This window comes from Dromaius novaehollandiae, chromosome 8 (assembly GCF_036370855.1).
Source record: "Dromaius novaehollandiae isolate bDroNov1 chromosome 8, bDroNov1.hap1, whole genome shotgun sequence".
Classification (NCBI taxonomy): Eukaryota; Metazoa; Chordata; class Aves; order Casuariiformes; family Dromaiidae; genus Dromaius; species Dromaius novaehollandiae.
The window spans coordinates 16,141,332-16,169,144 of NC_088105.1; the positions used below are offsets into that span (position 1 = coordinate 16,141,332).

Sequence of the window (27,813 nt, forward strand, 5' to 3'; positions counted from 1 at the left end):
TAATATCCCATTCATTGAACAGGAAAGGAAGTCAGAACTAAGAGAACCAAAGACCCATTACTATAGTTATCCAGAGTCATAAGCAGCCAACAAAAAAAAAAAGTGGTATGTTGTACTTGCACATCTTTAGAAACTTCTTTGGGAAGATGTATGGCAGTGGAATAGATACTAAACTAATAATTACTGTCCTATATAAAGTTTTCTGTTAAAGCGGACACTAAAATTGCCCATCGATTTAAAGGTTTGATTTTGGTCAAGTGTTTTTCTTTACAAGAGGATTATAATGCACGCATACATAGCTCTGACATTTGTTTAGTGTAAACAGAATAGATATATTAATATTAGATTGCTCTTTGAGGCTAAAGACAACAGCAGAATTCCCAAAGGAAAGGTACAAATAAGCCTGAAATCAAGAGAGATATCCTGTAGCAAGTAATTATTTCTTTAATTACAATAGGCTTCAGACAGTCAGTGCCTTTTAAACTCACCGATACAAGAAAAGGCTGTTTTTTCAAAACTTGCTCACTTGCAAAAATCATCTCTTGGTTCTTATGAAACATGAGAAAAAGATTGAACAATTGATTTTTCTTTTACCTTTTGAACAAAAAGGCTAAAGCTGATTCTAATGCTTGCATATTCCATAGTAAGAACATGTTTAAAACACTGGCTGAAAACGTTTTGTCATATTTGTCCCCCATTTGAATTCAGATTCAACTTAGCTATTTTTTTTTTCCAACAAAAATGAATGATTACTGTATTTCATTTTTTTTTTAATCCATGGAGGGATAACAAAAGTGACCCAAATTATATTTAAGTTCAGGTTTCATAGAATGAATGATGACTTATCATAAATTTCATTTGCAAAATATTTGTTACTGGGACTGATAGGTGAGAATAAACATGGTTCCTGACTAGACAAAGGCATTTTGGTGTCCTGATCAGGGGTTACTGGGAGATGCCATGTATTCAGATACTGCGCATAATTTACACCTGGTTATATATGAGTGATCAAAAGTACTATTGTAGCCTGCCATTTAAACCCCACTTCAATGTCTATGAGATTACTCTATATATTTGAGCAAATGGGGGGAGGGGGGGGACACTTGTCAATTCTGCATCAAGAAATTTGAACTGCACTCATCCTGGAATAATAAAAAGCAACCTCATGCTCCCACTTCTACACTCATTTTTCAGACCATACCTTCTTTTTAAGTCTATTACCGCTGACTGTTCCACTCTAGCCTATTTACAGTATATGAGGAACTAGAAAGAGGCATCAAATGGAAAGGCAAGACATGTAAAGTTAGGGCTGAAAGTGGCCAGAAATATCTCCCTGCAGTACAGAGCACTAGTAAAGCATAGATTCCTACACCAAGATCCATAAAACATTCTGATTCAGGCTAACATACTCCTGCTCTTCTCCATCTGAACTCTCAATGCTTGTGCAACTGTACTTGCAGTCACCCATCTGGCAGGAGGCCTGCATTAAGATAATCATTCTTTAGCTAAAAAGATTACATAACTCTTGAAATGATGTAACAAACTACTGGGAAGCAGAGACAATTGAGAAAAAAATACATTCAGAAGCCAGGTGAAGTTGAAATAAAACTAGCAGCATCAAATTTATTCTAAGCAACTTGTCGTTCCAGTGTTGCCAGTCGTATTCATCACATCATTTCAAAGCAATCATTTCAAAGTGGGCGTGTTCTACACAAGATGAAACACATGCTGATAGCAACACTTTGCAAGAAATTAAAATGAAAAGTATCTTTAAAAATTCAATGTCCTAATGAAACACAGTAGGATATTTAAAGGACATTATAAAGGGTTTTAGGGTTGCCAAACTGGCATTGGTCATAATACTGTAATTAATGGTGGCAAAGTATTTGATATACAAAATGATTCTCGTAAAAACAGTGTGAACACAATATTTTGTTGTTGTTCTGAAAAACCATTTTTACTGTCTGCTACTTGATGAAAAATAACTTGAAATATTATACTGACAACAGCAAAAAATTAGCCACAGAAACAATTCAGACTGCAGCCTCCAAAAACAGTAAGCAGTTGCGGTGAAAACAACACAAGATGACTAAAAGGACTTCCAAATAAAGCGGATCAGTACAGTTCAAGGGAGAAAAATATCATGGCTTTTTAACCTAGTGAAAAGAAAGCATAACAAGGATGAGTATTGGACTCTGAAACCAGAAAAGTTAAACTAAAATAAAACAGCATTATTTGGGGCAGCAAAGGTGAGTAACAACTGGAATGGAAGCAGTAGACTCTCCACTCCTGTATGCCTTCACATTAGGACCATATGCTTTTCTGGAATCCATGCTTACTGAACTCAAAGCATTGGGCTCTATTCTAAAATAAATGGATTAAAAAGTAACAGTAAATGACACATACAAAGGTCAAGATAAAGTAATCTAACCATCTCTCTGTAGTGAACACAGGAAGCCTTTATCTAACCACTTCTTTACTCTTTCTACCTTGCAAACCTATGATAGTTCAAATTAGAGATTATTTGCACACAGAAAAACCTAACAGGAATGAAATGTACAATGATACTACAGATGCTGTGAACAGGGAGATGCTTAGTTGCACCATTTCAGCCACAGCAAAGAAAAAGCTCTGTATTGGCTCTACATTTTATACAGCCTCTACAAATGTATATAAACAAGCATCGGTATATTTTCCTGTGGAAAAAAAACTTCAAGAATGGTAACTTTAAGCGACAGGCTCACTTCTTTACCGTTTCTGTGGCAACAGGAGCTTGCCATACTTCCGATGGCCAGTCCCACATGACAGAGACAGTGAACAAAAGCAATGGAGGGATGAACAGGTTATTTCATCTGCATGTGCAAGAAATTTTACGTAATGCAGTATACCTTTTTCTACCATCTTTTCTACCTCATTTTTGCATGATCAGGCAAAACTAAGAAGAATGAGTAGGAAGACAGGAAAGAAGCCAGCTTCCACAGATTTTTGTCCAGTCCTGTAACTCTACCTATTCAGACACAAGAGGCAATGAAACACAGAGTTAGTTTCTCCTGCCCACAGCAGGAGAAACCAAATTTATCTACATGAAACAGCTGGAGGTAAAAAAGAAAGAAGTACTAGCACTGCCACATCCCACTGTGGTTTACTTTCTCATCCATATAGCAAAACTTAATTTCTGCTTCTCTGTAAGATGACTACTTGAGACAGAGACAAAATCTATACAGCAGAAAAAAAAAATTGTCCTAGACCGTTAATGATGAAAAGCAACATAAGTTTACTATTTACAAAGGTTTTCTGTTTTAGCCATAGCAACTATTTTATATAGCGAGTCATATACAGAATACTTACCACACTTAAACTGACAAGAGCGTTTGCCTTTGGCACAGGATGGCTATACAATGATTTTAACAAATCATTTGAGTCATTTTCCTATGGGGAATATAATTAAAACGTATTTAATCAATGTATAAAAACAGAATACATGTGATTTAATACACATTAAACATTATATATAAACAACAATACATATTTTAATGAAGTAGACAACTGCAATTCACAGTAAAGCATTCTTTACTATAAAATTATAACTATAAAATTCAGGCCAGCTTTATATCTCAGAAAATGATTGTATCCACAAGTTATGAAGTCAATTTCTTACATATTTCCTCATATACTCCACACATGAATCATGCTGTTTGAAACTGAAAATAGCACTAATGCGGCTAGCTGGCCTGCGCATCTTGGACATCACCTTTCTAAAACTGTATTAGCCATGATACTTGCCTGCTCAAAGCTTTATTAAATATGCTGCTATGTAGTTATACTATACACTGTAAAAATGATTTATTGGAGCGTATAAAACAGTTAATAGTTTAGTAAAAAATACAGACAACTACTAGGTTTAATTAAGGTTCTCCAGTCTGACTTCTAAAAGACAAATTTACTTGGGAAAGAGATGAGACTGCATCACTGGAAGGTTTGTTTATTTTGGGGCTTCTCTTTCATGGTGATTGGTTTCACTTTGATCACAAAAAGAATTAAAGAAGTTCCAGCAGCAAGCCAGAGCCAGGTTTTCCTGTTCCAGTTTGCAGAGAGCTTCCACCTCTCCCTATGAGAATGACAGAATTACTGAATCTTGTACTACTCAACAAAGCTTTGGGTCTAGCTCTTGGATTGCAGAAATGGTTCCTGGGACAGGGAGACAGTAATGTCTTCTAATAGCCTCCTCAGCAGCATCCATGGCATTAGGAAGGACACCAAACCATACAGTGTGAGAACTTACTGGCTCATCGAAACATAGTTTTCTCAACATACAACATGATAACCTTATAACTTGGTATCTTAAATTCGTTACAGTATTGACTGCAATGCCAGAAACTCTGATCAGGAAACAAAAGTGAAAATAACCCTTGTCCCTTCTACCAAATATGATCTTAATAACAATTTTTACTATTACAGTGTAAAAATGGCCAAAACCAAAACTACATTTTAAGTTTTAATAAGCCATTTATGAGAGTTAAGTGTATCCTATGCTTTGTTTTATTTAAGCTAACATAACTAAGCTAACTTTCCTACTGCATTTTCCTTTTACATAAAATGGCATCATTTTCTATAGTCCATTTACTATAACATGCAATAATTGCATATTCTGTAGTTCATATATTCTTGAAATGTCAGCTTTTGCAGCTTACAGCATATGGCTAACTATTGATGCTTTTTTTTTTAATTACCATCTAGTACACTAATATAGTTAAAGTAGAAAGGTATAGCTTTAATGTTCTCAGTAAAGACAGATGCCAGTATTTCCTTTCCTGCGTAATCCTGAAATATGTATAATTGCTCATGAATATGCAAACTAAACTATCATGATTCTTCACCAAATGCTGCAAGTAATTTTGCCTTGCTAGTTGAGATGACAGGATTATGAGGGGTAGTTTTTAGTTAATACGAAGGGTGAAACAGTACATCATATTTAATGCAGTTCAGAAAAAGAAGTGTTTCTGACTGATAACCAGATAGTTCCAAAGAGCTAGTTTACAATCAATACGTCATATAGTTCTCCAGTGAGGTGACACTTTGTTCACACTTCATCCAGGACGTCATGCTTTATGTTTACGCTATGACTGACACTTTATAAAGGTATATTCTCAGACAGTTTTTTTAAAATTAGTGTGGGATTCAAGTGATAATGGTGGCTACACATTCAGATCCTCTGAATTTCAGTGTGATAAACTAAAAACTTGCTTTTTAAATTCTACTAAATATTTTAAATAGTATAGATTCATTTGACAAAATTTGAAATTGTCACAAACAGAATATATAGAATTACCTGTTCTTTAGCCAAATAATCTGCCAGGGTATTTAACAGCTTGTAGTATACCTCGAACCACGGTAGGTAACTAAAATAGGAGGGGAAAAAAGATTTTATTAAAATATCAACGCCCTTTTTCCAGTATTTATCTTTATAATCTCTAACTTGCACATCTTTATAAGGTTGCTATATATTTTATTTCTACTTATAAATAAAATGCATATAAAATTTTTCCCTACAAATTTAAATTCTACAGCACATTACTGACACACAGTACCAAAGCTATATTTTCTTTGTTGCATCTTAAACATACCTATTTTGTAAGTGTCTGTTTTAGCTTTATTTAATCAAAAAGCTGACATCTCATTACTTCAAATGCAATAGGTAAGCCATTTCACTTTATACAGTAAGATGGACACCTATATAAAGTTCCAAGGTAGTGCAGATTAGCTCATAGTATTTTCACCTTTCATTATTCTAAATACAAAAACGATTGCTTTAAGCATTGCCACAAAGCTTTAAATCACATTCTCTATATCTTTAATGGCTACAGGTTTCAATACTTATTATATTATCTGTCATTCTGAAATTTTACATTCTGTTATACCTGGGTGGATTGCCAAAACTGCTACTTCCCTGAAGGACAAAAACATTTGACCTGGGCAGGGCAGTTTCCCCACATTTAACAAGTGATGCACTGCTATACATTAGTATAGATATGTCACATAACGTATATGAATATTGGTCTCCCTATAAAGTTATTTCTATAGATAAAACTAAATTCTAAAAAGGCATTCACTAGTATTGTAAATAGCGCATTAATACATGAATACTTAATACACTTTTAACACAGTTCTGCAGCCCATATGCATGCAGTATTTTCCATGAGTTATATAGAGCCCAACACAAATATGACATAACCAAAGAGGATACAAAAAGGAATTCGAACGTACTGCTACCATTTCCATTTTTTGCCATCTGCTTACAGAACAGCTGCCTTAAACTACAGCATCACCAGAGACAGCACACTACAGAACTGTCCACAATCACTATTCAAGCATGTAACACACAGGTCATAAATCTGGTTAACTAAATAGTACCTGCATAAATTATTCCTTATTTACAAATTATATGCCCTTTCTTTCAGTATTTTATCACAAATATAAAAAGTATTCCCAAAATTAATTAGTGTGAATAAAATCTGTTGTTTGACAACTCTGGGGAAGGTGGGGGAAATAAAGTCTGAAATATTTTTACTGTATTTCATGTACACAGGTAACAATACAATAAACTACTTTGTTCAGCACAGTGTAAATCCATGGACATATTTTTCAATGCCCTTTTTTAAAACTTAATGTATATCCAAAGCAGACATTAAAAATTTCACATTTCTGTATTTGAGGGCACCTTCTGCTAACTGCAAGTGAATTGCCAAATGAAAAGCCCAGGATGAAGAACCTCATGTTTCCCCTGATGGGAAAAGGAAATCTGTTAGCAGAAACCCTGCTTAGTACAGAAGCCAAGTCTACTTTTGTCCAGTGACTAAAGTGAAGGGTTATGCTTTTTCTATAAAACCTCTCTTCTCAGTCAGTAGCTGGCACAGCTTCAGAAACAGACTTCTTAGGGCAAAGAAGGAGATCAGGAGAAATCTGATTTGGGAACATGGTTACATTTATGCAATTTATAGCAGTCTTAGTTTGCTATCTTTATAAATGCTTAACTGCTGGTTATTAAAAACAAAATAAAACCATAATGAATTTACTGTCACAAAGGCACACTGACACAGAGGCAAAAACTTCTTTTAGAGCCTCTGTATTAAAGGCTCTACCACGCTTTGGCATACACTGTCCTGGCTATTACTCAAAACTAAACCTCTTAATGCCCACAGACATTTCTAAGACTTGGCATCACTGACAGTAGTTAAGGTGCAACATTACTTCATTTGCTCTTCAGTATACTCTTATATAAACACAAAATTGACTTTACTACACCTGTGTAAGGCCCCTCACTGCTTACAGGGTTGAATGCTGCATGTCCTTGTAAACACTCACTGTAACCTAAAATGAATGATCTTTGAGCTTTATTTCATCTAGAATTCCTGTCCATTGAGTTTTACAGGTAGCTGAAATGCAGTATAGAGAGGAAAAAGTCATTGTTCAACACAAATTTCAGAGCACTTTAAAGTGTTGGAGCTACAGAACAATTTCATCAGCCTAGAATTACAACAGAGAGTGGCACACTGTTCAAAGCATCCTGTCCAAAACAAGCTACAACGTGTAAGTTCAAAATACTTGATCACACCGGACACATGACTAGTTCAGATCATCTAAAAACTCCCCGGTGTTGTGAATCATCTCAGTAGCAATAGTGCATATTACCCCAGCATATTTCTTTTTGCTGTGAACTACTAAAATCTGATCTGATCATTCCTTTTTCATGATGATGAACATGATAAGCAGCATGCTATAAATATAAATGCTCCTATTTCAATCAAATATTAACCTATTTCTCTCTTATGTCTACAATCTTAGCTCCCCTACTACTGTGAAAAGAAAAATTAAATGCAATTTTTATAAATATATGCATGAAAAGGTCAAATTCATTATTTGAAATAAATGAACCTTAGCACAAAGCCACGGTATATTTTTCTTTCATATAGCAGAGGCATGCTGACCAGAGTACTTGTACAAGAATTTCCTCCTTTAGTAAAATCAAGTTGACCATATACTTCCGTGTCTGTATGTAACAAAACCACAAAGCAAAACAGTGCAAAAACAGACTACTGGAATATAGTTTAGAAATGCCATAGTTTCCTTCTGAGCTGAATGACTGGAAAAAGAATTGCTTTAAGCCTAAAAACTGTTATAACCATAGATGCTAGGTTAATACAGTTTCAAGCATGCCACTTAAACCTGGAAGATTAAGAAAAACCAAAACAAGGCCTCCATAGAATTTTATGGCAGGAGACTAAAGGACTCCGAGATCTGCCCTCTGTTCTTTTCTGCATGCTCTTTAGTTCTTCAACAGCATAGTTTAAGTGCAAAAGTCTTTGCCAATATTTTTAATTATGCTACTATACTGTTCTCTACTTCAAGATATTATGAAGATCTTTTGGGAGGCAAAAAAAGCTCTCTTTGTATTTCTCTCCTACGAATTCTCTAAGTGCTATTATTTGTTTCACTATAATAAAGGATTATTAGTTGGTTGTTTAAATAAACATTGAAGAGTATGTATGCATGCATCTCCTCATTCAAAAGCAAACATCTCTATAAATGCAGGTTGTGTTGTTCATAATAAAGACAGCGATCAGGTGGCATTTTAGACTCTCAATGCAAAGAGCAAAGATAAGCCTTTCTAATTTGAAACTTCCTCATTGCTGTCAAGTAACATTCTTGTCTTCTTATATCCCAGGATGATTTTGTAAGTACTTGTGTTAATAATCCCATTAACTTACATAGGACTATTCAGGTAGTTATTCAAAGACGAGCATCCCCATGATTTAGGTCTTAAATCTTTATCCAATATATTGTATTGTATAAAATACTGTATATGGTACCTTTTTGTGCATTCGCGTGTGGGTGCGACAGCTAGAAAACAGAAGTGTTATGGGTAAAAGAATCTACTCAGCTCCTCCTGTTGACGAATCTTGCAAAAATTATTTAATCTTCGTCTAGCACAGTAGAACAAGACAACGTACAGAAAAGACAAGTACACATACGTGTCCACCAACATCTGTTGAGTAGCAGTCTTTTTGCAAGCATGTCAGTACAGAAATGCACTGTCTGCAAAAATAGTCTTAAAATGGCTGAATTTAATAGAAAAATAATGTAATATATTACTGCTAACTCAAAAACTTCACACTAATATATACCTTAACAATGGAGAGAATCAAAATTAAAGTCTATTACTAGAAAGACTTTACCATCATACATGTATTCACAAAATTATTTATGAACAGTGCATTTTATAATTAATTAGCTGTCTTATAAAAATGTCAGAAGGTCCAATTATCAACAAAGCCCCTTTGCAGTAGACGCTATAAAAGCGTTCAGAAAAAACAGAGCTTTAATTTTCAATTTTTAATGTATTTAAAAACCTAAAATTCAAATAAAATAATTTAAGTTCTTCAACTATAAAATGATCATTGGTGCCTTGTTTCTTTTTTTTTGATTATACACAGTCTTTGCATTCTGCATGCTATAATCAATAACCGTTTGAGAAACAAACACACAAGAAAAAGGCATCACCCTATTTCTATAAAGTCGTCGCAGAACATTTTTCCCACAATAAAGAAAAAAGTATCAAAACATAAGTAATATGGTTTCAAAAGACATAGATCTTCTGTTTTAGAATACAGTGGACTTTATTTAAAAATATAGCCACTGTTTGTCTTGAAAACAAGAGCACAAGATACTTTATGGTTAATTAAAAACGTACATAGCATTTTCTTTTAATTCGAATGAGCCATGAGGCAGGAGCTCAGACTTCTATTCAAAGTCATGCATAACCCTTGTTGCAGTAAGTAGACTTCCACCTCACTTGTGCTTCTACTACAGCTCTGATAAAACTTTTACATTCATGAGTCAAAGGTTAAATAAAGGAAAGGAAATGTTTTCTGTCAAATAGTCAGGTAACCACTAACAGTCCTGAACTATCAGCAGGAATCTAACTTCTAGTAATCAAATAAAACTAAGGAAACTGCCTTTCCGTAGCTAAATGTCTAATGTCTAGGGGCTACTTTTCTGTCTGGAAAATTGACACAAAATGTGTAAAATTGAAACATTCTGCTTCTAAGGGATTTGCCTAAAGGAAGAGCGAGAAAGCTTCAAGCATGGTCTGAACTAAAGAACTACAAAGGCTTACCACATAAACCTGTCTTCCTTATTAGAGCATTTCATTTAGAAATGTAGGTGACAATTTTACAGTCATAAAATTAATGAAATCTAAGACTAAAAATTGTAATGATGCTTTCTGCATTTCTCTGTGTACGTAAGGTCAATCTCAGATACCATCAGCAGTTTCAAGATTTTAACAAAAAAGATTTCAGTCAAATTATTTGAACTCTGTATTAAAACAATTTAGGCAATTCAAGAGCAACTTAATGTAGACCCAGAAAGTAATATTCCTACTACAAATATCAGAGATATTTGGAAACAATACTGAAAACAATTAAGTCTCTTCCTATGATTTAAAAATGAACACTGAAATCTTCAGCTGCACCACTTCAAGTCTGAACTAGCAAAATTATTCTTTAAATTAAAACAATATAAGAAGTAAAACTAGAATAAAAGATCCAGTATAGTCCAAGAGCACAACAAAGTATATTACAATATTCCTATTGTGGCACCTCTTGTTCTTATAGGGCCACATTAGCTCAATAGTTTGTGGGGAGGTAGGAGGTGACAGCAGGATTTACACTGGGAGCTTCACAAAGCAGCTGTGTAGTTTTAAAGAGGTTTGCAAAGGAATCGCACAAAACTACAGGAGGGTAATCCAACATTTATTTTCTTGTCTTACTATATGGATGGTTTTGTATTTATTTGCAATGCTCATTGTATTTGACAAGCGCAGTTAGGCTCTGCATGATCTTTTAATACATGCTGTATCACAATTATGTTCTTAAAATGAAAAAGCATGAGATAGTTGCATGAAGGTGTTTTTATTTCACTATATTGACAGTTTACAGAGAGACTGAATAAAATATTCTGACTTGGGAGACAATTCTGTCTACATGGCACACGTGTGTGTGTGCACGTGCAAGTGTGTGTAAAAAATGTGCAGACATATTATATGTACAAGCAGAGCACGTTTTCTGTTTTAAATTCTTCAGTTTAAAGCAGAACCTGTGGCTGCAAATTCAAAGACAATTTCCTTTCACTAGTGTTTCAGATAAAGAACGAATTATAGAGAAATGACCTATAAATGACGACTTAATCTTAGAAGCATCTTTGGGTTGTTGATGTAAACAACAGGAGGACAAGCAGCCTTTTCTTCAATTTTCAACTGAGGACCCAGTTCACCACTTCCAATCCTTTTATTTTAGCAGGCCTGGCATGGGTTAACACATGGCCTGCTATCATCCATGAAAGACATTCACACATGAAAAAAAAGTCTTATCCCATTCCCCACTCATCAGACTACCAAAATTTCTCCATTTCCTTCCCTTTATTTTGGTTGGCTTGTTCTTGACTCTTCTTTTCAGAGACTCTTAGATTTTAGTTATTTACTACTATTTCATTTTGTTAAGTCTTCTGTTCTTCACCTTCTCGAGTTTGCCTCTGTTAAAGCCCCAGGCAGAGCTATTCCTATTGTTTGTGGAAATACACACATACGTGAAAATGTAGATGTGCACAATGGCGTATTCAGGCATGGTGTTTACACATGCCTGTGTTTGTGTATTTTTATTTAACAGTCTATATGTTTATTGCGTACTTATTCCTAATAGATACACAGTTTGAACTGTTTACACATAAGCATCATTACGTGTATACACACGCAGCAGATATAAATTCATGCTTTTTTAAAATATGGAACAAGAGTGAGCATGCACATGTGTAACGTGAATGTGCATATGTGTACACAATCTTCACATAAAGATGGCATTCCTTCCTCTTGATTTCCTTGATATTGGTTAATTTAAGATAAACAAGCACGTATCAAGGGGAGACAGAAGAAATGCCAACAGAAATCTCCTAACAAGTCTTTTTTGATTTCGTAATTGCTAATGCATCTTGGATTCAGGGAAGAACCTGAATTTGATACTAACACACATCAACTGGAAATACTGATATATTCTTTCTGTCAGAGCTAAACACAACCTCAGACAGTCAACTCCTAATGAAAATGAAATCTCAGATTTATGTATTATATATTTTAACATTAAGAATTTAATATAAATTATTTTAGAGAGTATTGTTTTCATATTATATTATGTTTGTATAAAATAAATGATAGTGGAGCAATTTTTATCAGCTTTAAGCTATTCTATATTAACTCATTAACTGATATAACTAACTCTTTCTGATTTTTAAAAAGATCACACAGTACTATATTCTCAAACTTCTCCCACCAGTCCTTCCTCAAACATAAAAATTAGACAGAAATGGGCTACCAATCGAGAGGTAAATTCTATAAAGCTGGTGCTGTTATGCGCTCAGCTTTGCGTTGTAAATTTGAAATTGTCACAATAAAAGCAATAAAGGCAACATTTTGATTATGGTTCAGTGAAAAATTATAGCTTGCCACTTCTTATTTTCCTAGTTATTTCTGCCAAGTAACAGACCATCAGCTAATTTTTATCTGATGTATATTTCTGTGGAAATGTTAGAAGTACCCCAATTTACATCAGCTGAGAATTCACTTCCTTTGCTTTGCAGTACCTCATGCAGTACTTAAATGTGAGTACTTGTGTGTAACTGATTACATATTTGTATAGTATTATAGTATTAGAAGTAAGCCAGATCACGTATGAGTGTTAGGAGTACAAGCAAAAGAAAATATTTCTAACTCAACAAGGGAAAAAAAGGTTAGCTCAGAAAATAAATAAATAAATAAAAGATGTACGTAAACTCTCTCTGGGCCTAAACAAGATACACCAGCAAAAAGTATCACAGAGAAAAGGGTAAGGGTTAAGTATCGTATGCCCAAAACATCTACAATTTAAGTATTATTAAAGTAGTATTGTCAGGACCACAGAAAGTCAGTTAATTTCCAAAAGAAAATCTTCTCAATTTGCTATTTTGCCTATTATACGGTAGTAAATTTTGGTACTTATTTTTAAATCACTTGCCCAAAAAACATTTCAAATCACTTGCCCAGTGTACAGGCCCACAACATTAGGCTGGAATCTGTTTAACACACCAGAAAAGGCTAAATATATTTTCAATGATTTTCAACACTACTCTACACATCTCAACATTGCCTGATCCTTTTCCTCTCCACACGTGTTTAACTGTCTGATACTCTTTTACACACTGGTGTTGGGTTGACCTCCCTAATTGACGCAGTTGAGACTAATGGTTCCTCCCATGACTCCGTGACTTCCACATCGTCCAAACGCCTGATCAACTGCTTTTCTCCGTAAGCTTCCTAACTAACCAGGATTCTCCAAGGTGCCCCTCTGCTGCCAATGGCTTCAGCTCTTTGATAGCAGATGGCTTTTTTCTCATCTTCTGTGTTTGGTGACTCATTTTGAAGGCAAGTATACTTCAGTCTTGTTCTCCTAACTTGTTGCTAAACTGGATGTTTCTGTTTTCTCAGTAGGTCTTACCGGCTGCTCATATTGCCATTCTAGAGTGGCTTTTTTTTTGTCTGTCTTTTAATTAAAGCACAGTAGAGCAAAGGTTTAGGACAGCTAAACAACTGCTTTTTTTTCTTCATTACTAAAACAATTATTTTACAGGAGAAGAAGAAGAGGGAAAAACAAAGTATTTTGCAGGCATTTGTTTCTCCCGTTTCTCTTCTGCAACAAAGCAGCATGTTGTATCTTGAGAATAATCCAGCTCTGGAGTTCTTCATATTACAAATAGCCTGACCATAGATAATGGAAAAAAGAGACACCCTAAAACCATATTTTCCAGGACAGAATAGACAGTGTAGAATATCCAGCCTTTTTTAGATTAGCACCAGCACAGAACAGTGCTAGAACATTGTTAAACTGGCTTTGAGGCAACCTTCTTGGATGCATGAGTAAATAAACACAAACTATTGCATTTTGGTGCACTGACAGGCTTCAGTTAATCTAAAAATAAGGAAAATGTTGACAGTTTCAAAATATTATTTTTCATTAAGTTTGCTGATTAATATATCTGTTTTAAAGGTACTCAGCTAGACATAGGAGGAAAGTCTGCTAATTAGCACTACCACATTAGCTTATTGTAACTAATTCAGTTGGATACTTCTTGTCAAAGATTTCATTACACAGTAAAAATATCCACGCAGCATTCAAAGCCCATAAAGCTGCACTGCATTGTTCTCCGCTTTTAAGCAGAGATTTCCTGTTAAATAGAATTATTTAGCCTCTTTCAAGAGTCTATTACATGGGTTTGAGACTATTTTTCATCCAAAAATCAATGGTAATACTATTGTAGAGAAATGATATATACTGATAGATATGTATAAATCATTATCCAAAGATTTTGAAAGGGTCATGTTTTCTTATACTTTTTATACTCACTTTTATACTCAGTTTTTCTTATACTCACCTCAGAATACAGAGGCAGACCTTGCCTCCTGATGTCAGACGGCAAAATCCAAATCTTTGTTTACTTTCAATGTCGGTAAGCACAAAGGTAAAATGCTGTCCTACTTGGTTTTGGGACACCCTGAAAAATTAAATACAGAGTGTAAAAACACTAAATCATGAAAAACACTACCACTTAAGTCTGTGGTTTCAAATGTTTTGTGCTCAAACCTTGCTATCCTCCTCTCAGACTGCTACCACTTGCTATTGGCACTCTGGGAGACACACTACTGAGCTCGACACCCCAGTCTGAGGAGAACGGGCATTTCTCAAAGTCTTCTCCTGAGGCTTGAACAGAACTAGCGCGAGTCTGCCACAGCATGCTGGCTCTGAGCACACCTCAACTGTGGAAAATGGTAACTAAAGCAAAGGCTTAAAATCACATAATGTATTTAAATTAGCATCGCAGATGATACTTTCCTGAGAACGGGTTAAAAACGCATTGTGAATATGAACTGATGATATTAACTGATTACTAATACTTAACAAATCTTAACTAATTTTGTTAACAAAATTAACAAAATTACACCTATTTTAGATTTCATCTTTAAAGCCCTAAACAGCTTGGCTTAAGATATCCATTAGAAAAGTAACACTTCAGTGTGGGTTTCTTTGCCAAAATAGCTATACTGATTAGACTTGTAACTTTTCCCCGCATTTGTCCTTCCCTTTTTTCCATTATTCAATGATAATTTTAAGTCCAAAACTTACTCCATTCAGGAAACTCAAAAGCCATAAAATAATCAGGAATAAAGAGCAAGGGGAATTAAAATAATATCATCTTTGAGACTGTATCAAAACACATACCCACTTGAGACAGAATAAGTTTACACAGAAGTTTCCTGCCTAATCTTCTAACTCTAAGTTTATTCACAGAAATACACATTACACTTTTCGAAAACCTCCCAAAGAAAATCAGCTTTAGGCAGACTTGACATTTTCAACCAGAAGGGGTAATGTATGGCATAGTTAAAAGCAAATGAAAACAAAGTTATGATGAGGAGTGCAGGGTGTTTTAAAAATGGGAAATGTAGCAGTTCTGTCTGTGATTCTATTGTCCTCTATTCTTTTCTCATTCTTACGTTATCTTCTTCAGCAGAATACCCGAGCACCTGCCAGGAAGTGATATGATTAACATATGTCATATACGGTTCATTCCTAGATATCAAGCTGAAAATTAATTCCCACAGAAGCTGAGAACCATCATAATCTCACTATCTAAAGACAGTATCATAAAGATATCATAAAGTGCACATTCTAAGCCCATGATGAATTATTTCCTGAAATATGTATATTTTTTAAAAAAATCCTACCAAAATAAAAAAAATGCAGAATTTTCTACTGGGAAAGGAGAAAGTAGAAGGAGACTGAAGGGAAAAAGAAGTTACATGGGACACGTGCAAATGATACTGCTTAATGCATGAAAGACAGAATCTTAAATATCAGCCAAGAAGCAGTATCACGAACCAGACCCTATAACCTCCCAGTTTGGTCTAGTCCCACTTTAACACACAGCGGCTAGACTCAAACAAAAGTCTCTGCTGAGCACATACTACATTACAAGGTATCTTTAGTCCACTATAATCACTAGAAATCCATGCTAATTTATGGATTCTTTTGGCCAGGTAATTAATAATTAAGACAAATACTTCCCTTGCTTGTCTTCAATGAACAGGAACAACCTAATCTGCTCTTGAAACACAGTAAATGCTCACTCACTTTTCACTCAGTACCTCATTGCTCAGCTTCTTTTACATTACATAGCTACCAGGCTGCCTCTACAGCACATGTGATACAACAGAGAGCCAGCAATAACAGTATTTTATTACTCCTCTGCCAATGATGCCACTTTGCTATTTCACATCTTTACATTTTGCTCTTTATTCCTGAGAGCAGATCTCCACGGAAACCTGTGGTATGGTATAGCCCCCAAGTCCTTTACTGAGTGCACTGCCAAAGGCCCCGAGCAGCATCCGGAGCGCTGGTCCTCCCAGCCACAGTACAGTGCCATTTGCACGGCGCCCCTGCACCTCCTGCTCTGCCCCCCACCCGCCCTGCTGCGCCTCCCCGGGACGCCAAGCGCTCTGGAGCCACGACTGGCGTTCTGTCACGCGGCGTGAAACACCTGGCAGTTAGCTGGCCTCTCTTCACCCAAATATATAATTAATATCCATAAAAAGTAATTCTTAATAGATGCCAATCTATAGAGTTCTCTTTTTATGTACTGTTCCAGGCAAATGACACTACTTGCTTACAACTTGGAAAACAATTCTTCAGCCAAAAAACATACATCAGTAAAGGTGCCTTGCTTTCACACTTACTTGCCTCCTCCCTTCCCAACACCTGACAATGACACAGAAGACTGTCCAGTATTATATTAAATAGTATGCAAAGTATCATTACACATAAACACTTTAACAACAAAATCTAAATTCTGATATTTTCTCTCTATAAAAAAATACAGTCCAGATAAATTAAAAGATCTTGACAGTTCAGCCACAGACAATTCCAGTGCCATCTCACCATCTCCAACTCAATATGCTGTCTTTGCTTCTTTAAGAGATACAACTCTACACTTCAACAGTCAAAGTGTAGAAATGGCCTAGCTTCAAAACTGCTTCCCACAGCGTTTAGAAAGAGCTTTAACCTGCCCTCTCCTAGTTTTCCAACCAAGAAAAACTCCAGGGCTAAAACTGAATGTCCTCCAACAACCCAGAAGTTTGCATTTCGCCCTATTTGCTTCAAAGCGACAGCCAACAGAAGCCTATGTCCACCACACTTTAAGATCAGAGCTTAAAATACTGCATTAATTCTGGGTTTCTAATTTGACCACTCAATTCAAAATCTGGGGGGAGCAAGGACTCATGGACTTTTATTCCTCTTCAGCAGAAGAAAGAGGGATTACATTTAAGCCTTACCAAAACAAGGAAATGATGATTGGAAACTTCTCTATGTCAATAGGTACAAGGTGTATAAAACATTCAAAAAGTTCAAAAAGTGTAAGCCCTACAGTTTTTAATATATCTACAGGATATATTGTAACATAGACAAATTTAGACTGCGTGACTTAGGGCTTGTGCCTCCCCCATTTCACTTTGTTTGACAAACTCAGAATCTTCAGAAGTCAGGTCTCCACTTCAGAAGCACTTCACAGCTCCTAATGTTGTAACCAAAGCTCGAAGACACTTGTACACGTTTTCCTTAATATGAAAATCACATGTAACACATTATTGTTACCTACAAAAATTTCCTAGCTAAAGTGTTATCTATACTTTATGATGGAGCACAGAACCAACCGACCCAGCTTAGCTTTAAAAAACACTCAGCAAGAAGTTGGTCCAGCAGGTTATTTCAAAAGAATGGGATCTGCTCACTCACACACAGAAAGCAGATGCAAATTGTTACAAACTGTCACTGACCTTTTGCTAACTCATTCCTCTGCCTTGCTTTTTACTTACTTTCTACTCCTGCAATGCATGCTTACATTCAATCTTGTTTAACAACAATAAATCATTAATAGTGAAGAGTGTGTGTAAACACCTATTAACTCTGTAGACTACAATGGGTTCTTTCAAGATTATTTTCAGTTCACTATAGGAATAAAAAGTTTTTAGATTTTTCTAAATACATATATACACAATGAAGAAAAGGCTCTTTAACATGACCTCTTAACTACTCTATGTAGTTTAAAGATTTTTATTTATACTATAGTCATTGTTTGGGCCTAATTTTAAGATTGCCTTGTGAGCAATGCCTTGTGTTAATTAAGGCAGGAATTAAATCTCTTCCTCACATGAGAAGCAGCATATCTAATCACTAAACTTACCCCTTTTACTCTCTAAAAGAACTATTCTTCCAAATCAATTTGTTTGGGGGACAGAATATCGTTTGAAATGATTCTTTTTTCAAGTTTTAGGCCTTTTCTAAAGGACTTTGTTGAATTTCGGATAGAGATTTTATAATCTCAAGAAGGGGAAGATTTTATACATGCGAACATAGATTCTGATTTTTTTTTTTTTTTTTTTTTTAAGAAAAAGGTAGTAATATCATTAATCATGGTATCATTAATCATTAATAAGGTGTTACATACATGTATTTGGCCAACAGAAATCAATGGTTAAAGTACAATTCAGATTAAAGTTCAGACAGCTGATACCTAAAATTTAAAATTTTAAACGCATTTTATCTCCCAGTCTGACGATGAAAAACAAAATGCACTAGATATTCACTCTAATTCTTCCTAAATCAGAGTATAGGTTAGAGATAGTTTCAAGCTGCAATTTAAAAAAGAGATGTTCAGGTAGGGGGTACAAGCTGACTGAGAGACTGAGGAAACAGTAAGCCTAGGTTGGGCCCTCACCTTCAACTAACTGCTAGCCCCAAATCTAAACTTCAGACTCCACTCGTTTTCCCACACCTCTAAATCCAATCTATGCTCCATGACTCTACTGCTCAGGTTCTCCCCTGTGTGAAGCACTCCTCAGCTCCAGTCCAGTTATCTTAATTGAGCTCTGCTTCCCAGAAACACCAAATTCTTGCACTTCAGAAAGAAATTAAATATGAAGAAAAATAGACAATATCAAAATGTATAAAGCTACCACTAAATCAGGAAATTCCCACAAATAAAAAGCACAGTTAACTTAAAATTGAGGTTGTAGTTTCAAAACAATGCAGGCATTAAAAGAAATCACAATTAATTAGTGAAAAAGAATCTACCATTTACTAAAGTCCTTATCTTTATGAGTCTCATTGGCTGTATTTAAATTGTAAGACAAGCTTGCTCCATCCAATGATCCTGACCACCTTATGATGCTGCCTGAGGACTTCTCAGAGCATGCTGTGTATGCACAGATTTCCTTTGATACAATTACATTTCTACACATATACTGAACACATATAACCCAAATTTGAAACCAATTTTTATACTCCTTTGTAGTGCACACAGCTCACATTGCAATCCATCCTTACAAAGACATCTCTCATATAAATTTTATATTTATATATACATACATATTATATTTATATAAAGCATGTAAAAATCCAATGTGTAAAAATATTACTTTATTCCTGAGTTCACAGCTGATCTATTATTGATTAAAATGATTAAAGTATATGGGGAAATGCTATACATAATAATTCTTATATTTTTCTACGTACAGATTGAGACATACTTTCAGCTATTTACTTTCAAGGTAAGATTTTTGTGTAAAACGCAATATATTTCACATGGTCTGCAAATCCAATGATCTCTGTTGCCACTGTTTTGCTCATACATCGCCTTGATCATACCTATGTTTCTACACATTGACTTTTACCAGAAATACCAACAGAAACAGCATCAGACAGAAAGAGGAGGGTGAGAGAGAGGCCATTGTCACTGGCATCACTGGATGATTCTGATAGATCATGAATGAAATGATATGCACAGTAATTCATATTGAGTGATATTTTACTGCTAATGAGAAATCTTCCTACAATATCAGCAACATGGCTACTTCTAGGACTCCAAAATGTAACACCTCCCACATGATCCAGCGAGCGCAGTAGGTGAAATTAATGAGGTACATAGCATTGCCTCCATGCTGATCCTAGGGACAGCTTTCAAAGCATTTTACCTAAAAAAGCACACATGCTACACACACGTAGAAGGAAAGCATCCTGAAAGGGAAAAAACACAGAGAAGTGGAAGGAAAGACAAGAAGTATTTATGGCAGAGACATATGAGAGGAGATTCAAAGCACAGATGAAATTGAGAGGTCAAGCAGTGACAAAGTGCAACCTAGGATGGAATTTGAATTGGTGCCAAAAGGAACAATGGGAGAATTTCCATGCTCAGCAATCATCCAGCCAAATCACCGATGAATCCAGAGGTCCAGACTTGGCCTCTCTGCAAACTTAGACATGCATTTTAGGTTGAGAGTGAAAATACTGAAGATCATTGGGAAAAAAAGTGAAGAAAACCAGAAAGACAGAATTTTGGATAAAGTTTAAGGAACAAGAGAAAGGACAAAGTGCATTTTTCTGAGGCATTTAGCAAATGTTGAAAAGAACTCTTGAAAGCCTCTACACACTAACAATCCTTCTATTCCATATGAACAATCCTCCTATTCCATATTAAAAGAGAAAGGAATTCTGTAGCAGAAAAAAAGGGAAACTAGTTATTTGTAAAATGTCTACAAACAAATGGTTAAAATGTTATATATTTGTGCTATTTATGAAGTCCAAAACCATTTATTCACAAAAAAGACATAGGTTCTCTGAGTAAACACTGAAGAAATTCTATGATGTAATTCATTTCTAAACACCTCAAAAATAAAAATTAAGCCACAACTATCAGTAATGAAATTGTGTGCTTGCTTTCAATAAGAACTGATGCATAAAATGTGCAGCTTAAATCATGGTCAGCACATTATACCATTGTGCCTTCTTTGCTTGCCTTTCAGGTTAAATTTAACAAGAATTACAGATTTTTCATCACCATTTATAGTATGCACTTTTGATAATTAGAACGAATAGCATGCAGCTATTTACATCTACATAAAAGATGAAGTAAATTGGTCTGGTGAGGTGATGTAATAGCTGTATCAAATAGTTGGAAACGAATTTGGATCTCTGTCCATGGTCACTGTAGCATAGTGAATAACAAAATCAAATACACATTCCCATCTCATTCATTTTCTCAATTCATTCTCTAATTAGGTACAGGTGAGGTGGAGGAAACAGATGACTCTGGACTTGACAACTGTGCTTGAATAGTTTTAACTTTGCTATTACCATAATTTGAAGAGCACAGATTTCCCACTTAAATGACTTTTATTTGCTTATTTAATAGAAAAGACACCCCATCTCCTCAGACTCTCCTGTATGGTCCTAGAAGGCCCAGAAGCAATCTATGGAACAGATTCACAACGTTTTTCCCTAGGTATCTTTATCAGCAGCATCAGTGGGAGTTACTGCTTTTGTACTGCTAGTTCTTACTAGGATCAGATGGCAAATATTGCTTGAAGTGGTATATATATGTATAATATACATAATACAGTTTGAGAAACTATGTTCTTTAGTGTACAATATGCTCAATCAACAAAACAGAAACTTTGTGTCTCATTTCAATCACATCATTCTGTACAAAAACTGTCACTGAAACTGCCTGTAAAATATTTGGGGGATGTTAGGTATATGGTCTATCATGGTCCCCTATGCAAAAAATTAATAAACAAATAAATAAATAAATGAAAATCCTATTTCCACTAAACAAGCTAAAGGCATATTTATGCCTAGGAAAAATCTCTAATGTTTCTGTCATATCATAGATTTCTATTACTCATGGACAAAAGCCATATAAAAAGGATTTACAGCAGTGTTTTTCTCAATACTTTTCTTTATGCCTCCAAATTTCAAGCCAACAAATAAAACTTTGAAAAAGCAAACACAACTGAACAATTTTCTTAAGAAAAGCACACAAACCCCCCCCCCCCCACTTTGGTAATATATGTATACAGTATAGAAAATGCCTGGACTAAGCAGTAAATAAATACACTCCACAGGCAGGAAGCTGTTGGCACAGATAGATTGTTCAGTAAACAGCAGCCTGCATTCATGAATTAGTCTTCCATGTTTCTAGCCTTTTCCCCACAATAGCTCTGGATCCTCCTCCTTGCCCATGTTCTTTTCTACCCTCCTTGTCTTCGGTTCGCCCACAAATCCCGCAAAATTCAGGTTCCAACTACCAGCCAAGCAAGAGGCTGCACCTGGCCAGGTGGGAGGCCAGGCAGCCCAAGAGATTTTTGTTCCCCTTGTTAGTATGCCTCAGCTTTCAAGAGTCTCTCCTTTATTTGCCCTACTGCTATTTTTTATGAAATGTGCAGAAATTCAGTATCTTTTGCTTTTCAGACAAATAAGGGTGCATGGGCCCAGGGTCAAAATTTGGGGGAGGGGGTGGGGGGAAGGAAGGGTATTAACAGATAAACAACATAAATCCCACAACTATCTTTTCTTTTTTCCCCTTCCTGTGGATACTCAGTTAAAATATGTAGCTAGCTATGTTATAAATTCATACATTTCCACAGGTTATTGTTTAAGCATACTAGTCTCATATAAACAACTCTAAGTGTCTTCTGAATGGTGCCAACAAAAACAGTTAACACAAGACATCAGTTACCTGTGAAAATAATTATCTGCTGCCACTGATTATGTTCTTGCCACTGGATGGCAGCAACAGAATCTCACCTATTTCTGCTATCCTCAAATTTTATTCCCATTATGCATCTTCATTACCATTTTTAAACAGAATTCTGTACATATCTTAAGTACATTAAAGACTTGGATGCTTTAAAGCCAACACTGACAACCATATTAGTTAAGCATTAAAACAGCTTAAAGAACAGTGTGCTTAACCAGTTCAAAAACCAAACTGAATTAAATTCAGATATAAAAGACTAAGTGAACCCAGTTTACTTCAGAGAAGTTGTGTTTATGAAGATATTTATTCTGCCAGTGTGTTCTTCTGCCAGGCTTCTCTTCATTCCCCTATACACATGCCATCTTTTGCCCCACAGACAGCAGCTTCTTTTGGAGCCCTCATCTCTTGAGTGTCCACGTACATCTGATGCCAATGTTCGGAAACCAGCTCAGCCTGCACACTACCTGGCTGTATCTTTCATTAATTACACAAATCAAGCTGCTAACGCAATCTTTGCTGATTCAGACAATATCAGTTTTCCAAACTGAGTCAGGGCAATTGATTAAAATTACTTACCATTAATCATTTTGACAAGCTCAAATAAATATTTTAATTAGTAAAAATGTTTTATATGAACACTTTAAATGACTGGCAGGATTACATGGAAGCCACATGATAACGGATACCAGAAGAATAAGCACTAATTAATTATAAACAATGGTCTTGATTGTACTCTGAGAGGAGAGGGGAAAAAAAAAAAACCCTGCATATTCAGTTACTTCCATGCAATTAAAGTCTTAATTTCTTTGAACTCACACAACATGGTTTCAGTACTGCTCAGTGAGTTTTTATATCCTGGTGCACCGTAACATTTTTTATGATGCTTGCTGTTCGAAGGAAACTATGTTATATCCTTATATTAACACAGATGGTGTTTACAATTATAGTGGAGGAAACAGAGAGCCAGAATGTAGCTCTATCTCAAAAGAGATATTCCTAAAATTCTGTAGAAGCTGTATTTTGCTGTGGCAATTTCCTACTATGCAATTTCATACATACTTGAACAATAACGGCAAAAAATGTTCTTCTCATCTACAGGTGCAAGTTCATGTAATACAATATATTCTCTTCAAATCTTTCTTGCATTTCATTTAAATATAATTTTATGTGAAATATTTTTAAATAAATAACTGTACCACATACCTTTCAATGTCAAAAGGAAAGCAGAACTTCGGAACGCTGTTCAACACTTCCTGTAAATACAAATAAAAAAGAAATAAAGTTGAAATGGCTTTTATCTATATTTGCTAGCAACCACCCTACAGTTTGCTTTAAAAAAAAAAAAAACCCAAAACACCCATAACAAACAACAAATTCAAGGAATATATGATAGCAAAAAATACAGCACACGTTCCCGGACTGAAATAATTGATTATTAAAAAGGAATTAAGTTTGTGCTTTGGCAGATTGCAAAGACAATGCCATAGAAGCCCCAGGAGGGAAAGGCCTGGCCTGAAGGGTATTAACACCCTTCACATCCCCGCTGGGATTCCCTTCAACAAGGCCATATGGATTTTACAAGAAGCACCACACCATATGGGTAAGCCACGTCTGCTGCTACTTGTACCACAGACTAGCCACAGGGACTTCTGACAGATCCTGGCTCAAAAATACAAATGTTGTTTCAATTAAAATGCAGGCAGAGAAAAGGGAACGAAGTTGGCAGCAGAATGAATTACAGAGAAGTATAACAACTCTATACATGTTTCATAGTCAAATGCTGAAATGCTGAAAATGATGGAAATCTTCTGTTGGTCCAAAGTAAAAATTTATATGATTAACCCTTTGGTTTTCACAAGCAAGCCTCACTGTTAATAAAGGAGGGAGTGGGGGGAATCCACCAAAGCTATGTTTGGACCATAATATAAAAGGATATTGTTGCTCTTTCTTGCAGAATTTTATGTAAGAAGCTGTTTAGTGGCAAATAAAATGTGTTAATTAAAATATAAAAAGGCTCTCAAACTAGTTAAGATTTTTTCTTAAAAAAATATGAATTATCAGATCTGTTATCAGCAAATATGAATTAATATTAAACAGCGACCTGACAAGATCCCAGAAAACAGTAATTATTTCCTTGCTCCCAATTGGGAAAATAAACCCTCTGTGAAATATTTCAGCTAAGAATAGTCACTGGATGACAACAAAGTAAGTCAGCAAAACGAAGAATTTTCTTTTTTTTTAACCAAGCCAGCAAACAGATAACTATACTGATCTGTACATGAGTTATCCTACAAAATACGTTTTCAGCAAAATGCATACTGATTGCAAGTTTCCAGAGAGAGTTTAAGAATTTGATCTTAGATGATAGCACTCTCCAACCTGAATTTTCTGTTTACCGTATGTTGAACAGTCCACTCCCATTAGGAAAAATTATGTATTTAAATTCCTATACACCACAATGACCATTTACTTCAAACATTTGCAAGGCTCAGTTGATGGTGTAAAACATGAAAAATCCATGCCGGTTAACCAGCAAAGAATGAATAGTTGAAAAAAGCCTCTAAATACAACATGCATGTGTGGTTACAACATTTTAAAGGCTTATGATTTGGCTTAATAAATCATCGTATGGTACAAAATGAAAAAGACAATTTTTCTAAAATTTCTAAGTTACAGAAGAGAGATCAAGAAATATTTTGAACTTTAACTTTCTCAGATGGCACAGATAAAGAGGGGTACAAAAGCAACATGTTGTGATAAGTAGCAGTACATGTAATATTCTCCAAAAGAAACTACTGCTCAAGCACCAGTCTGACTACTGTGAAAGTGAGAGGAGCAAAATACAAAGACAGCATATAAATATCTGAATTCATGTAAGTAGGAAACAAGCATAAAGGATGGTGGAGGTAGTAATAACAAACTCTAATAAAAGAAAGCACACAGAATAGGCCGGCTGAAACTTAAAAATTTCTTAAGCGTTTCCAAATAGTCTCTTATTTCAGGCTCATAAACCTTGAAATCCCTGTTCCAAATAAATACTTTTTATACTCTATTTAAATTCTCTTTCCAAATCTTCACCCATTCTTACACTATAGGAAGTCCTTTTCTCTTTAACATTAAGGATTTTAATTGCTGTCTGGTGAGCTTAGGACTGATTTAAAATTGGGTATGGAAATGATTTCATTGAAGTTTCCCATTGCATTCTCGAGCCAATTATCACACAAATAAAGAAAAAACGAAACAAAGGTATCAACTCAATATTTTGCCTGAACAACCTAAAAATTATCAGTATGTTTTGCAGCATTTTCCAGACTCGAATGCAACACAGTATTTTCCTCGTAGCTCTGCCTCCTGGCCCACCCCCCAGCAAGCACACGTGCACACAACTTCTGCACACCAGCCTTAGCTCGCTTCCCAACTGGCAGGAGCATCCCTCAGGGGACAAGTCTTTAAACCTCCGCACTCTTTAAAATTCAACCAGCCAGCAGGTCTATAGACTGGTGTATAAACAGTATAGACAAAAAAAAATCCTCTCTCAGCTTATGTCAGTGACAAAGCAGCTCAGCAGTTGACTGCTTTTCCCCTGACAGCATAAGCCGGGTTTATACAGATCAATAGATGGAAGTCCTACCTAGCTTCCAGGGCTCAGTTTTCTCTCTTAATTACAGGTGCTATTCAGATTTTTAAAATGCAAGAAAACAAGATGCCCCCAAGATGCTTCTAGACATATTTAAAATGCAAATGACTATGTTATATACCCATTCACATATGCACTAAAGTATTAGTGTACAATTACAGCTGATACTTTTGATACTCTTGAATAAAATTTGAACTCAGTTTTCTCATGGGTCATCATTTTCAAGGACCTATAACTCCTCCAGCACATCCTCTCAAGTCACAGTACACATCCTCAGAAAAATAACAACATATTTATTGTCTTTCATTTTATAAGCTTAACAGAAGTATGTGTTTATTCCTGAAGATAAAAGGCTGCACATGTCTTCAGAAGGCAAAATATCCTTGATTCAGATGTCCAGTGATTATTTCCACCTTCGGATCTCACAGATTTAGTCCTTTCAGAAAATGGTTCTTGTTTTAGAATGGAAATACACTTATTATACAAGGAATTGTAAATAGAGGAAAAAAGACAATGATGCTGTGTTAAAACAAATAGAAGATTATGTATTTGTTTTAAACAACTGAATAAACTTCAGGAGCTGCACACACAATGGAGCTTAATTGCTACACCAAAGGATATCTACTTCATTCCATAGACAAGCTCCCATAGAAAGAATAATAAAATCGTAAAATTAACACCACCTGAACTACAGCATGCTGTTTCCTTCACATAAAATTTGAACAAAATGGAAATGGTATCTAAGAATAATTTTCATTTTAGCCTATAGTACAGCAGCACAAACTTGCCTTCTCTTGGGTTTATGGTCGGACAGTTTTATGAGTTCACTTTTTACCAACTGAACTGCACACACCTCCTCTCTGGCCTGGTCACACTCGCTGGTAACCAGGTTTCCACACAGAGATAACATTACAGAAGCCTAAATCATCGTAATTACTTAGTGTTCCTTGCTTATTTTTATACCGATACAGCTAGATGTTAGATTCAAGATACATACCACGTTCCTTACCAACTAGAAAAGACAAGACTGGATTTTTTTTTTTTTTTTTAAACACTAACACAGTCAGTTGGTGTAGGAAACCTTCATGACCATAAGTCAATAATGTTCTATTTGCAGTCTGCAGTTATCAACCAAGAACTGATCCATTTTCCTATGATCAGAATTTCAAAGCACTAAAACTTAGTACAGTATCATTTTGCACGAGTATACCAGAAGACACCCTGACCGACAGATAACAGACTGAACTTTCTCGACTTAGACAGAATTTCACTGTATTTCATTTTTTATATTTTTATTCAACAAGGCAGAGTAATGATAATCCATGAAGACATGCAAATTGTGTCAGCTTAGGAAAGCAGGCATAAATGATGTTCTGAGTGTTTAATTTGGTAATCTGAAATTAAACCACGGATACCTGAAATACACGCATCTGTAAATAAAGTTG

The 27,813-nt window shown here is 35.4% G+C and overlaps 1 protein-coding gene across 2 annotated transcripts in view; it reads right to left on the bottom strand.

Moving 5' to 3' along the window:
• Positions 1-27,813, bottom strand: part of DENND1B (DENN domain containing 1B) — a 177,145-nt gene that overhangs the window by 84,771 nt on the left and 64,561 nt on the right. The window contains exons 4-8 of one of the 2 annotated variants that reach the window (XM_064515764.1): positions 23,935-23,984; positions 14,515-14,634; positions 5,330-5,399; positions 3,349-3,429; positions 489-548 (exon numbers count right to left, since the gene is read on the bottom strand). In XM_064515764.1, the coding sequence (XP_064371834.1) occupies positions 489-548; positions 3,349-3,429; positions 5,330-5,399; positions 14,515-14,634; positions 23,935-23,984 (381 nt within the window). The remainder of the gene's footprint in view (positions 1-488; positions 549-3,348; positions 3,430-5,329; positions 5,400-14,514; positions 14,635-23,934; positions 23,985-27,813) is intronic. The other variant, XM_064515765.1, reaches the window with a different exon arrangement.